Consider the following 11492-nt stretch of genomic DNA (forward strand, 5'->3'; position numbering starts at 1 on the left):
AGTGGCATGCTGAGGCTCCCCCCCCCCCCCCCCCCCCCCCACCCCGACAACACAGAAACAAGAAGAAAGTGAATTAGGTTGAAATGTCTGACTTAGTTAGCTAACCCTAACCCTAACCCAACGTATTCAATTGAAATGTTGAAGGGTGAGGAGTTTGGGATGGAGGGGTTTTTGGGGGTGCAACACAAGGAAGTCACTTGATATGGATGAGCAGGATAGGGGAGGACAAATGGGAGGAGAGGCAAAGAGGAAGCGATGGTGTGAGAATGTGAAAGATATAAAGGGAGGAGGGGTCTCGTCTGCTCTCTGTTCTACAATAGCTATTGGGGAGAGAGAGCAGTCCCCTGTCTATTTAAGTAGAAATGAAACAGAGACTATAATAACGCAGGGCTGAGGAATGTGTCTGCGGGTTCACGGCCATCAGACGCAGGCCAGGACATCCAGGCAGCATCTGAGTTCAGCTGCAGCTCGAGATGTTATGGCTGCAAACCAGCTCCTCAAGGAGACAGCTGAGCGTGTTGACAGCCAGGCCGCAGCTTCCTTGAGCTTATGAGCGGATCCTGTAACGTGAAACACTTATTTTTCTCCTTCTTTTCCGAAGTAAAACCCATATGTATTTTTCTCAAAGAGCTAATAAGAAAATATGCAGTGGTCGCACTCGTCTGGCTCGGTCCTGGCCTTTCCACACTGCAACAGTAGCTTTATTTTGATGAACGTAGAGGGCGCTCTCTGCAGGGGAGAGCAGGTGTTATAAATAACCAAAATAAGTCTTTAGAAATGGACTTTCCATTGACAATGTTTTAATGTGGGAAAATGTTTTTCCAATACCAAAAAAATAAGATAGATATATAGATTATAATTTTATTTTAACCTTATTAATATTTTTTGGTAAAACAAGTGGTATTTTAGTATTAACATTTTTTTACTTGTTAATTTCTATAAAGAAGCTGCACAATATATACCTCCTAATTTCTAAATATAATAACAAACATTCTATTATAAACCAAAACATGTGTATCTCTTTCAATATATTTGTTTTTGTATTTTTTACATTGTCTATTGTTTTCTCTCTAATCGAGAAGAATGAGATTCTTAATAACCACAATAACCTAGTGTATTGAAACACCAAGTTATTTAAACACAAACACAATGTTTTACTCTTGCTTAAAACAAAACACTGACTGTCTTTGAATGTTCACTTTCTGTTGTGACTCATAATATGGCAGTACAGAGGAGGGGATCTAGCGACACTTGGCGGTCATGCTTGGTCATTGCAAGTGTTTCCTGGAAAGAATAATTGTCTGATAAAATATACTCAGATGCAAATAAAGGTTTGTTAAAAACTAAAAGTAGCTTTAAATTTTTTAATTTGTACACTTTGTGAGTTTTGGCGTTACTTTCCTAGAAGTGACGATAGAGGGCAGCACATAGAGAAATCCTGGTCCTGACGGTTTACAATCTAAAATATATAACTTGAAAACATTACATTTCCAACCTTTTGTAAATGAGTCAAACACAAACACAGGGTAAATTAAACACTGAATTTGTTCTTTCCTCTTATATGGCAGCTGCATAGCAGGGACATCTAGTGGTCTTGTGTGGTCATTGCAAGTACTTTCTTAGAATTCTTTATGTGATTATTTTATTTCGTTTATCTAAAGTGACCAAGATGCAAAAGTGTCACAAACGGCTCCATTTGAGATCAAATGAAAGGGGAACTAAATGTTTTACTCTCGGTAAGTTTGGGCGTTACCTTGACGCCTCAGTAGGGGGCAGCACACCTGGTCTGACGTCAGATCACCCGAAACCAGCTGACCCGAGTTTCTGCTTTGTTTTTAAAAGCCACATGTTCGCCAAGGTTTGGTCAGACTTTGAGCAGAGCTGTCGAAACACACTCCTGTGTCTAGGGTCATGGTGGAAGGTACAGTAAATGTAGTTTATCAAATGACATATATATTCTAATGTTTATTGAAGATGTTAGGCATTTATTTGTCTCTATGAATTCTTAACGACCAATTTACCTTGCTCCAATTGTTATTTCCCTCTGAGGAGCAACTTTAATTTCCTTGTGTCTGGAAAAGCAAAAAAAATAGATGGATATAGAATATATAAGATAGAACGTGGTTGCTAAATGGGTCAGTTGATTTTTAATGTTGTCTTAAAAAGAGCACATGTTCACCTCAGACACATAACTTCAAATGGAACTTAACTAAAATGACACTTTCCAGTTTTTCATGTCTGCAGCGAAAAGCAGGAAGTGAGTTGCAAAACACAAAGACACTCTCACAGTCCCTCTTGTGCTGAGGTTAATGTGGTGATCAACATCCACAACCAGCCATTAGTGTTGAGCAAGACAGGAGACGCACACACACACACACACACACACACAGGCACACACGATGATGCCCAGAAGTGTGAAATAAAAGCTGCCTGCTTGTCATCGTGCTAGTGTGTGTATGAGCTGTCTGGAGTCCCAGAGGAAACTCAGTGTGACTGAGGTGTTTCGGGCCTGAAGTGAAGTGGGGCTCTGAAGTTTTGAAAGAGAAGCAGGTACGAGTCTTGCTGTTCTTCTTTTCCTGTTCTCGCTGTGGAGCTTAGAAGTTGAGTTTGAGGTGAGTGAAGACGAACCCAGGACTCTGGTCACCTGACCAACACCATCTGTGTGCTTTGACGTTTTGTTTGTTTGTGTGTGTGTGTGTGTGTGTGTGCGTGTGCGTGTGTGTGTGCATGTTCACTGAATCTGCCAATGTGGAGGTGTGAGAGAGATCCCACTGTGGTGTAAAGTGTGGTTTCCCTGTGAAATCCTACCCCAATTTATTTGTGCAATTTACATTTTTTTTTTAAGCAGTGGCAAACCCTTGAGCGCTTGATCTGGTGTGGCGTTCTCTATCTCTCCCAGGCAGCTCTGTGACTTTTACAAATAAGGAACTAAGTACGCAGAGGAAGTTAGACAATAATGGCAACTTGGATTTCTCAATATATATTTTGTGACGATGTTTTCTGTGCTGCTTACATGATTTTTTTTTAAGTTCAGTTTTCGGCTGCTTCTGTTTGTTTGTTTGTTTATTTCCAGGGATAACGCAAAAACTGCTCAACCGATTTCCATGAAATTGTCTGGAGGGGTAGCTCACGACAAAAGGGAAAAAGCCATTACATTAAGCTGCGGATAAAGATCAGGCAGCAGATCCGGGAATTATTTCACACTTTCTTGTAAAATTTCAAGATAGGTCGTTTCCCAACATTTCTCTTGATTTCTCAGAGAATAATTCATGGCTCTTGATGGAGAAAATGAGGCCTGTTTAGGGGCTGATCTTTTTGAGTGTGTGTAAGTCAGTGCAGATTGAAGTAACAACCTAAATCTAGTTAATATAAAAGTGGTTTAACAGTGGTGGGGCTTTGGGCTTGAATGAATGGTGCTCCACTGAGTGCAATTCTTTTTTTTTTTTTTTTTAAATCATTTTTTAACAACTACACTGAATCAAGTAGAGCAGGCAGATAACATTCAACTCCACCTCCTTAAATGTAAACTTCCTACTTTTATTAAGTAGAAAAGTGAATGTGGTACTTCTAGTTTTACTTTATGTTGTCTATTTATTTGTGCTTTTGCATGAAGTAGTCTGTTTCAATACTTCCTCCATAATTGGTGCTTGTTTCATGCGTCAGATGAAATCGCTGACCGTGACCCCTGTGTCACTGTAGCCGACTCAGTGCTGCTCATCAACATAGCAAACATTCATACTTTATTTCTGACTCAGCCTCAAGTTGCTTTTAAAGCCTTGCTTCAATTCAATTGTGTGTTTTATTTTATATATTTTTGGTCATCATCCTTTCAAATTAAAAGGTTTGTAAAATAATCCAAATTGAGAAACAGTGTCTCTGCCCATGATGTCACTTCCTCTTGTCACGCTGGAGCAACAAACTGCTCATTTCTGAACATGTACCTGTGGGTAGTAACCTCTTCAGCCCACACCAGTCAGTCGAAAAGCTTGAGTCTTCTATTCTCTTTCAACAGGCTGCCTTCCCCATATCCGTGTCCCAGTCTATGGCGGCCGACGACTATAACCCTGTGAGTATCTCTTCTGCTTTTTTGTCCGTGTCAGTTATTTATACAGAGAGAAAGAATCCTGACTCTGCTTTTCATTGTTGGTGCCACTTCTGCTTCTCTCACTTTGACATGAAAAGGTTATAGATTGAAAGCGGCGCTGTAGAGCCTGTCGTCAGTCTAGTTGGGTTTCCCTTTATAGTTTAATGAACAACAGGGACATAAAGCAAACGACGGAAAGTCACGGATGAGGATGTTGTAGACAAGTTGTGTGCGTGTGTGTGTGTGTTTGTTTTGTGTGTGTGAATAGAGAAATAGAGAGAACAGCGAGGAGAAGGTGTATGTGACATTTGTGTAAGAAACAGGATGTTACACTTGGCCTCCTCCTCACAGCCATCAGGTCAGAGGTGTTCTTCTTCTTCTTCCCTGCGACCTCACGTTGTCCCCCCCCCCTATGCTCTCTTCCCACAGGTCTCCCTACGACACAAATCCAAGAAGAAGAGCAGAGGAGGTGAGCTGTCACTTTGTCTCTGTGGCCTGCCCACAACTATAATTTTGGCCTCTCTGCAGTGTGTGTGTATGGGGGGGGGGCGTGTGTGAAGCGGCAGGGCAATTAGTGTGTGCAGTGGGCTGTTAGACAACACTTTAGTTTCACTTCAGTACACGTCTACTTCAGCTCAGTGTGGCAGCAGCTTGTGTTCTGTGGGGAGCCGGCATTGAATTTGTATGTTGATATTATTATCGCTGGTGGATCCGTAACAAGAACGGGTAGGTAGTCCCGAGGGATCTCATACTTCTTGTTTCCCTCGAAAGCAACGCTTGATCTCGCTCTGCTTCTGTGCGTTCATGTGTACGTGTGTTTCTTTCTGCGTAGGAAATGGCACAATGAGCAGGAGACGGATCTCGGTCAAGGAGCTGGGTCAGCCCGACCACCAGGGCTGGCTGTACAGGAAGAAAGAGAGTAAAGGCTTCCTGGGCATGAAATGGAAGAAGTTCTGGTTCGTGCTGAAGAAGACGGCGTTCTACTGGTACAACAACCAGCTGGTGAGTGTCCTCTCTCAACCAGCTTGTCATCAGGGGAACCGTTCAGGATGTAGACGACATGTCGAGTCGAACGGTGTCAGAGTCGATCATGTGAGGTGGATGTCGCAGGAAATCACTGGTACCAGAAACTCCAGCTCCTGCAGTTTCACAAATCCTGAGTTACGTGGAAATACTAAAAATAGAACAAAGCTTCTCTTTCTTTCCCTCCCTTAACCACTGCTTCTTACTTACCTTTATCTTTCTCTGTCTGTCTGTCTGTCTGTCTGTCTTGATAACAATTTATACGCACTTAAATGCCACTTACTTATATCACTATGTAGTTTTTATTTTTTGAAGAAATTGTACTTTCTTGATTCTTGTTGTTCTGGGTTTGTACCCTCATGGTTGAATACACTTGGATAAAAGCGTCCGCTAAATGAAATGTAATGTGATGTAATGTCTGTCTGTCTGTCTGTCTGTCTGTCTGTTTGTCTTTCCTTCTGTCTCTCTCTCTCTCGCTGTCTCTCTCTGTCTCTCTCTCTCTCTCTCTCTCTCTCTCTCTCTCTCTCTCCCTCCATCTATCTCTCTATTCCTCCATCTATCCTTCTATCTCTGTCTCTGTCCCCAGTTTTTACTGAAATTCAAAGAGTGTAATGTCTAAGTTTCTTTGAAAACAACTCACAGAAAACAAATATACATTTTTTTAGTAACGCATCTGAAATTCATAAATTTCAAATGGTACATTCTAAATGTTTGTCTCGTTCAGCTATCGAGCACACTCTTTGCGCTGCACTGTTTCCGTCCATTTCTTTCACTTGCGTCAGTTTGCTTTGCTTTCATCTTCTGTTCATTTCATCCCAAACCAGCTCGATGAGGTTAAAGTCTGTGGGCCAGTCTGTGCTGCTCTTCGATCACATGAAGCCTTTGCTAGTTCCTCTGGTTATTTGCAGGTCGTTATCTCGGCTGAAGGACAAACCACTAACATATTATTCTACCCATGATATGTGTCATTCTCTCCCCATTGTGATAACACCTCAAAATGCAGTGTTACTTCCTGCAGTACAGTGTTATCTTAAATGATACACCAGACACACCACTTTTGCACAGATACAGGGTTTTATAGAAATGACTTGCATTTACTGTTTTAAATGCTTCATTAACCTCCTTTGCAGCAGGAAGACTGTAAGTAAATGAATATCTTCATTCACACATAAAAGGACAGTTTTTCTTTTTACACTTATTTTCAGTTTTTAGTGACCTATAATCTGTTCTTTGGCTTTGGACAGTTTACTGCTTATTTTTAGACAATTTTAAGTTCATCCACTACTGACCTTCTGATGGAAAATTTGAAAAATCCAGTGTTTTTGAGTCCATAGGTTAAAACATTGCTTTAACGATGTTTCATTGCCGATTACTTTTAACGTCTACAAAGTCATACTGTAACTGTGTCATTCTGAATAGTTATGATTCACTTTGGTCTCAACTGAGTCTGAATAAAGATTGTTGCAAAGATCAAAGAAATATTTCCTTGCAATTATCTAAAAGAATAACAAATATGGTTGAAAGAATTTTATATAAAGTATCTTAACTCGTATTTAAAAATCTAAACTGGCGCATAATTGATAATGGTGCATTTGATTTACATGTCAGCACTGTAATTACACACAGCACAGAAGCAGTGTGAGGCGCTGGAGGCGGCACATGAGTCACACTGGTTTCTGTCTCTGTTGTCTCCCTGAACGCTTGTTACTGCAGTAACCACAAACCCCTTGTCACCCGGTTTCCTGTATCTGAGGCTGTCACTCATGCCCCATCAGGCCCTCGTGCAGGCAGACATAAGTGACATGTTTGATTTACTGGCATGATGACGTCGGTCATATCATGCGATGGTGTATGTCACCATCGCACGGTGAAAAGAGAAGCAGTCGCCGAATGCAACATAACGGCAGGGGTCGTTGTCAGGAAGTGGTTTGAAATCCTCAGACACTCACTGTTGTTTAATCTGTGTGTTGCAGGCAGAGAAAGCCGAGGGCTACATTGACCTCACCAACTTCATGATTGACAGAGCCATAGAGTGCAAGAAGAAACAGTAAGATCACACTCTCTTCTCTTCCTGGTTTAGCAGATTTTATAAGCCACTCAGTGCTCGTGGTTTCAAATGAAAAGGAACTCTGTCTATTGTTGGATTTGACCAATATAGAAACACAATGATAGGAAGTGTAATCCATTTTAAGATTTTTTTTTTTTTACTAGAGTTTAAATAGTAATTTGTTATAAAACTCAAAAAGTAAACTCAAGTTTATTTATAAACACAATAAAATCAACCAGAGCTGAACAAAATGCTGAATAATGATAAAAAAAGACAAACACAAGAAAGAAAATACAATGAAATAAAAATATTAGAATATTAGGCTAAAAGGTTAATTTAAAAAACACCTAAGGGCAGCAAGCGAGAACATGTGGTTCTCCAGTTGAACCTTAAATATGCCTTTGGAAGTGTAAAAAGTAAACCGTTCCAAAGCTTGTGCTCGACTGTCACACATTACCAGTAAAACTCAACTCCATGTTGTTCATTGTGACGACCTGAACCTCTGAATCTCGGATCCTGTCTGAACTGCTCTTCACTCTCTTTCCTCCTTCAGTGCGTTCAAAGCCTGTCACCCACAGGTCATGATGTTTTATTTTGCTGCCGAGAGCCACGAGGAGATGAACTTGTAAGTCACATCAAAAAAAGTCCAACTTCCCTTTTTGTATTTATTGGTTTGTCAGGAAGGTTATTGAGTTTTCATATCTTTTGTGTTTCAGATGGCTGAATAAGCTTGGGTTAGCCTCCATTAAGTACGAGCCCACAGAACAAAACCCCGCGGCCGGTGAGTGGTGAAGCTCTTTATATCTATAATAGTCTTGTTTTTAACTCAATAAAAATGCTTTTTAAAATGTATTAATTTTGTATGAACTTAATTCACAACAAATTAATGAATAACTTTGTTAAAAAAAATCTAAAATCTAAACTACTATTTATATAAATTTTCCTCTGGATTTTTGTTGAATATGTCATGTTGTGTTTTCTAACTTTATATCCTATCCCCACACACACACACACACACATGTGGTTATGTAGAGTGTTACAGTGAGGCCAGTGACCATGAAGAGGCTGAAAGCACAGAGATCCCCCCTCCACCATACTCTGAACAGACGCTGCGGAGCTCTGTGGAGGCCCCCGCCCCGCCCGGCAGCACACATCAGGTCAGTCGTTATCTCTGGCTGCCACTCTGCACCACCAGTCATTCATTTGTGGTCATAAGTACATCATTTATTTATTTCCAGATGTAGCAAAACTGCCTCTGTCAACTAGAAACCTCTGTTTGACTCTCTGCTAGATTATTATGTGTGACCCTGATGTGTGTGTCTCCCAGGGCACCCTCCCTCCCCCTTACTCCTCCGCGGCCCCCAGCGAGACCAACTGTTCGCTCTCGTCGCCCGTCAGCACGATGACGTCGCAGAGCTCCGCCTCCTCGCTCGCCAAGCACCGGCAGTCCTGGCTGGACCTGGTGTCGCAGGCGTCTCCTCCCGCGGGGGAAGCGGCCGGGGTGTGCTCGGCTCAGGTACACTCGCAGCAGCAGCCTTCGCGCGAGGAGGCAGAGGGGCAGGGGGAGGAGGTGAAGGGCGGCCCTCAGGTGATGGAGAGCTCGGTTCACAGGGGCCCTCCAGATGTGGCGGCTAAGGAGGAAAACACTGCAGCGGGGGTGGAATCACAGAAGGAGGATTCAGGTGAGACTTGGTTGTGGTATTGGTGCTTTTCACACTTTTAAAATCTGACCTGACTTTCCCTTCATTAAACTTTTATGCAACATTTTCATTGATTTCTCAGAGAATTATGTGTGAATCTTGATTAACAACATATGACATATTTAGTGGTTTAAACCACCACCAATGAGTAGCTGAGAAACATAATGTGACTTTTGCTAGAGGCTTGTTGGGCCTTGGCAGAGGTATGCGCTCTACTTATTTTATTTCTAGTTATAAATAAAGAAGAAACCACAAGTATGACCACATATATGGACTTTGAAATATGAAGATATGTTTTACATCAAATCAAAACATAAAGGCACAATTTCTGCATAATCTTATTATGTAAAAAATTTAGGTTTTCATAAGGTCAAACGTAGACACTGAGAAGTCTTTGAAAGGCTCATATAGGTTGATTTTGTTTATCACCAACCAATAATCTGGTCGGGCTCTACTTCAAAGCAGAGGAGATTGTGATTTAGATTTGTACTGTGTGATTTGAAGTTGTAATATCCTCTCTTTCCTGTTTCTGGGATTATCCTTCAGATTTCCCAATGTATTTTGTACCCTGTTCTCTTCATAGCATTGCGTTTTGTCTGTGGCTCTGCGTCATCTTTGGGGCGTTTATTATAATGACACGGTGTCACCTTTTTTCAGGGGATCATGGGAACGGCTCCGATGAGATGGAGAGGCTGTACATTCATCTCAAACAGGCCAGCCTGTCGCCAATAGGAGATCGAAAGCCCTCGACTAAAAGGGAATTCAGGGCCTCCTTCGTAAAACGCTGTAAAAACCATACTATCAACGATAAACTGCATCTTATCAGGACACTCAACAGCACGTTAAAGGTACTTTTCAGTTTTTTTTCCCACTGCTTTTCTGCAGTTTTTCTATTTCTATCTCTACACAGCACTGTAAGCTAAATAGTTGACTTTGCCTTTGCACTCTTCTCCTCCCTCCCAGTCGAAGGAAGCAGACCTACAGGTAATCGAGCAGGTGCTTACGGAGCAGGAGCTCACATCGCACAAGTTCAGAGAGTGGAAGGAGGCCAACGGGACCTTGGTGCAGGAGATCTGCGTGAAACTGAACCAACAGGTGGCGCCACAGGCCAGGAAAGCTGCGGCAACAGTCAGTGCTGCTCCAGTGGTGGAGACGAGTTTATAAGAGATTCCTCATTTCTACTGTATCCAGACTTAAGCAGACACACGCACACACACTGATGTTTTCAATTGAGACTACTGTTCCATATCAGCCGACTGTCAATCGGATCAATGAAGAAAAGTGTTTCTAGTTTTTAACTGGAGACAATAAATGAGCATCAGTTCACAGTGAAAAGTGTTTTATGTCTTACTTTTATCTTTTGACTTGTGAGATTAGGTAATTTCACCGGCGACTGTTTTTAAAATGTAAAATCTGTGAACCTATGCATACGTTGTTTTTAATATTTGGAATAATGGAGGACGTTGAAATAATGGATCCGTTGTTCTCTACTTTACAAACTGAGCTCCTCCTTTTCAGTAGGAAACCCTAAACAATGAAGAATCCCACCGTTAATGACCAACAAAACATTGACAGTAATATATAAACAATGTGATAAAGACTTAATGACTAACAAAGGATTAGATTTGAGCCAGGAAACATAGGATACATGGTGGATAATTCTAAGGAAAAAAATGCTGAAATTGTTTAAAATACTCGGCTTGGGCCAACAAACCCAAACCATATATAGTTCCAGCTAAGCAGAGAATTAGGAGGTCGTCCAGTAACGGGCATTATGTGACTAGCCACAGCTCCACAGAGCAACTGGTTCAGGAAGCACCGACCAAGCCAAGTTCCCTGGCAGGAGCGAAAACCAAGCCCCAGGCACAAGAGACGCATTTTTCTGAATAAAGTTTCATCTGTCGTGCATATTGAACATTAACTGAGTGTAAATAGTTGTAAATGGATGTTCATTGTTTTTGATATGTGTTCTGGAATGAAAGTCAGTGTGATTGTTTGTATATAGGGAAATAAACTGTTACGAAAGTGAATGTATTCCACTGTGGCTTTATTTAGATTCATGCGATAACGGTTGTGCGAGACAGCATTCAAGTATTTTAAGTTGTATGTTGCAGCTTTACGCTTAAATGGGACTTGAACACGATTTTTGTAAATTTATTAAAAGAAGACGGAAGTATTGAGATGCTTGACATTTCTCTTGATCACATTTGAGATGCTTCAACATTTTAAATGGAGTCCACCTGTGGTGAATTCAGCTTATTGTGTAGGATTTGGAAACACACACACACACCTCTGTTTGTGTAAGGTGACAGCTGATAATACACATGAGAGCAAAAACCAAGCCAGGAGTGAAAGGAACAGACTGCAGAGCACAGAGACGGGATTGTGTTGAGGCATAGATCAGAGGACGGCGAAATTGGCATTTTTAAATGATGTTTTAACGGCAAAGACTGTACCTAGAGCTGGTTATCCGGGGGGGGTGAAGGGCCTTGTTAAGAGTAGTGATCAACCCAATGGGCCCTCAAGTTAAGCTCCACAGATTTCCTGTGTGGAGAAACTCCCTGAAGGAGGACAACCAGTATTAAGCTTCATGTCTGGAGGACACCAGACACCGCTCGTCACCTGCACAACACAGTCC

General features: G+C 41.6%; 1 protein-coding gene across 3 annotated transcripts; it reads left to right on the forward strand.

Moving 5' to 3' along the window:
- Nucleotides 1-1831: 1831 nt before the first annotated feature.
- ipcef1 (interaction protein for cytohesin exchange factors 1) lies at nt 1832-10884 on the forward strand. Of its 3 annotated transcripts, none has more exons than XM_053434287.1 (11): nt 1832-1921; nt 4013-4066; nt 4514-4553; nt 4917-5086; nt 7081-7154; nt 7708-7779; nt 7871-7935; nt 8187-8311; nt 8482-8836; nt 9512-9702; nt 9818-10884. In XM_053434287.1, the coding sequence occupies exons 1-11, from the start codon at nt 1847-1849 to the stop codon at nt 10016-10018; spliced, it is 1422 nt and encodes a 473-aa protein (XP_053290262.1). In that variant the 5' UTR covers nt 1832-1846; the 3' UTR covers nt 10019-10884. The 3 variants fall into 3 exon arrangements, with proteins under 3 accessions (XP_053290262.1, XP_053290264.1, XP_053290263.1); XM_053434289.1 differs by lacking the exon at nt 1832-1921 and adding an exon at nt 1938-2612; XM_053434288.1 differs by lacking the exon at nt 1832-1921 and adding an exon at nt 1938-2550.
- The last annotated feature ends 608 nt before the right edge of the window (nt 10885-11492 follow it).

Source organism: Pleuronectes platessa, chromosome 11 (genome assembly GCF_947347685.1).
Source record: "Pleuronectes platessa chromosome 11, fPlePla1.1, whole genome shotgun sequence".
NCBI classification, from domain to species: domain Eukaryota; kingdom Metazoa; phylum Chordata; class Actinopteri; order Pleuronectiformes; family Pleuronectidae; genus Pleuronectes; species Pleuronectes platessa.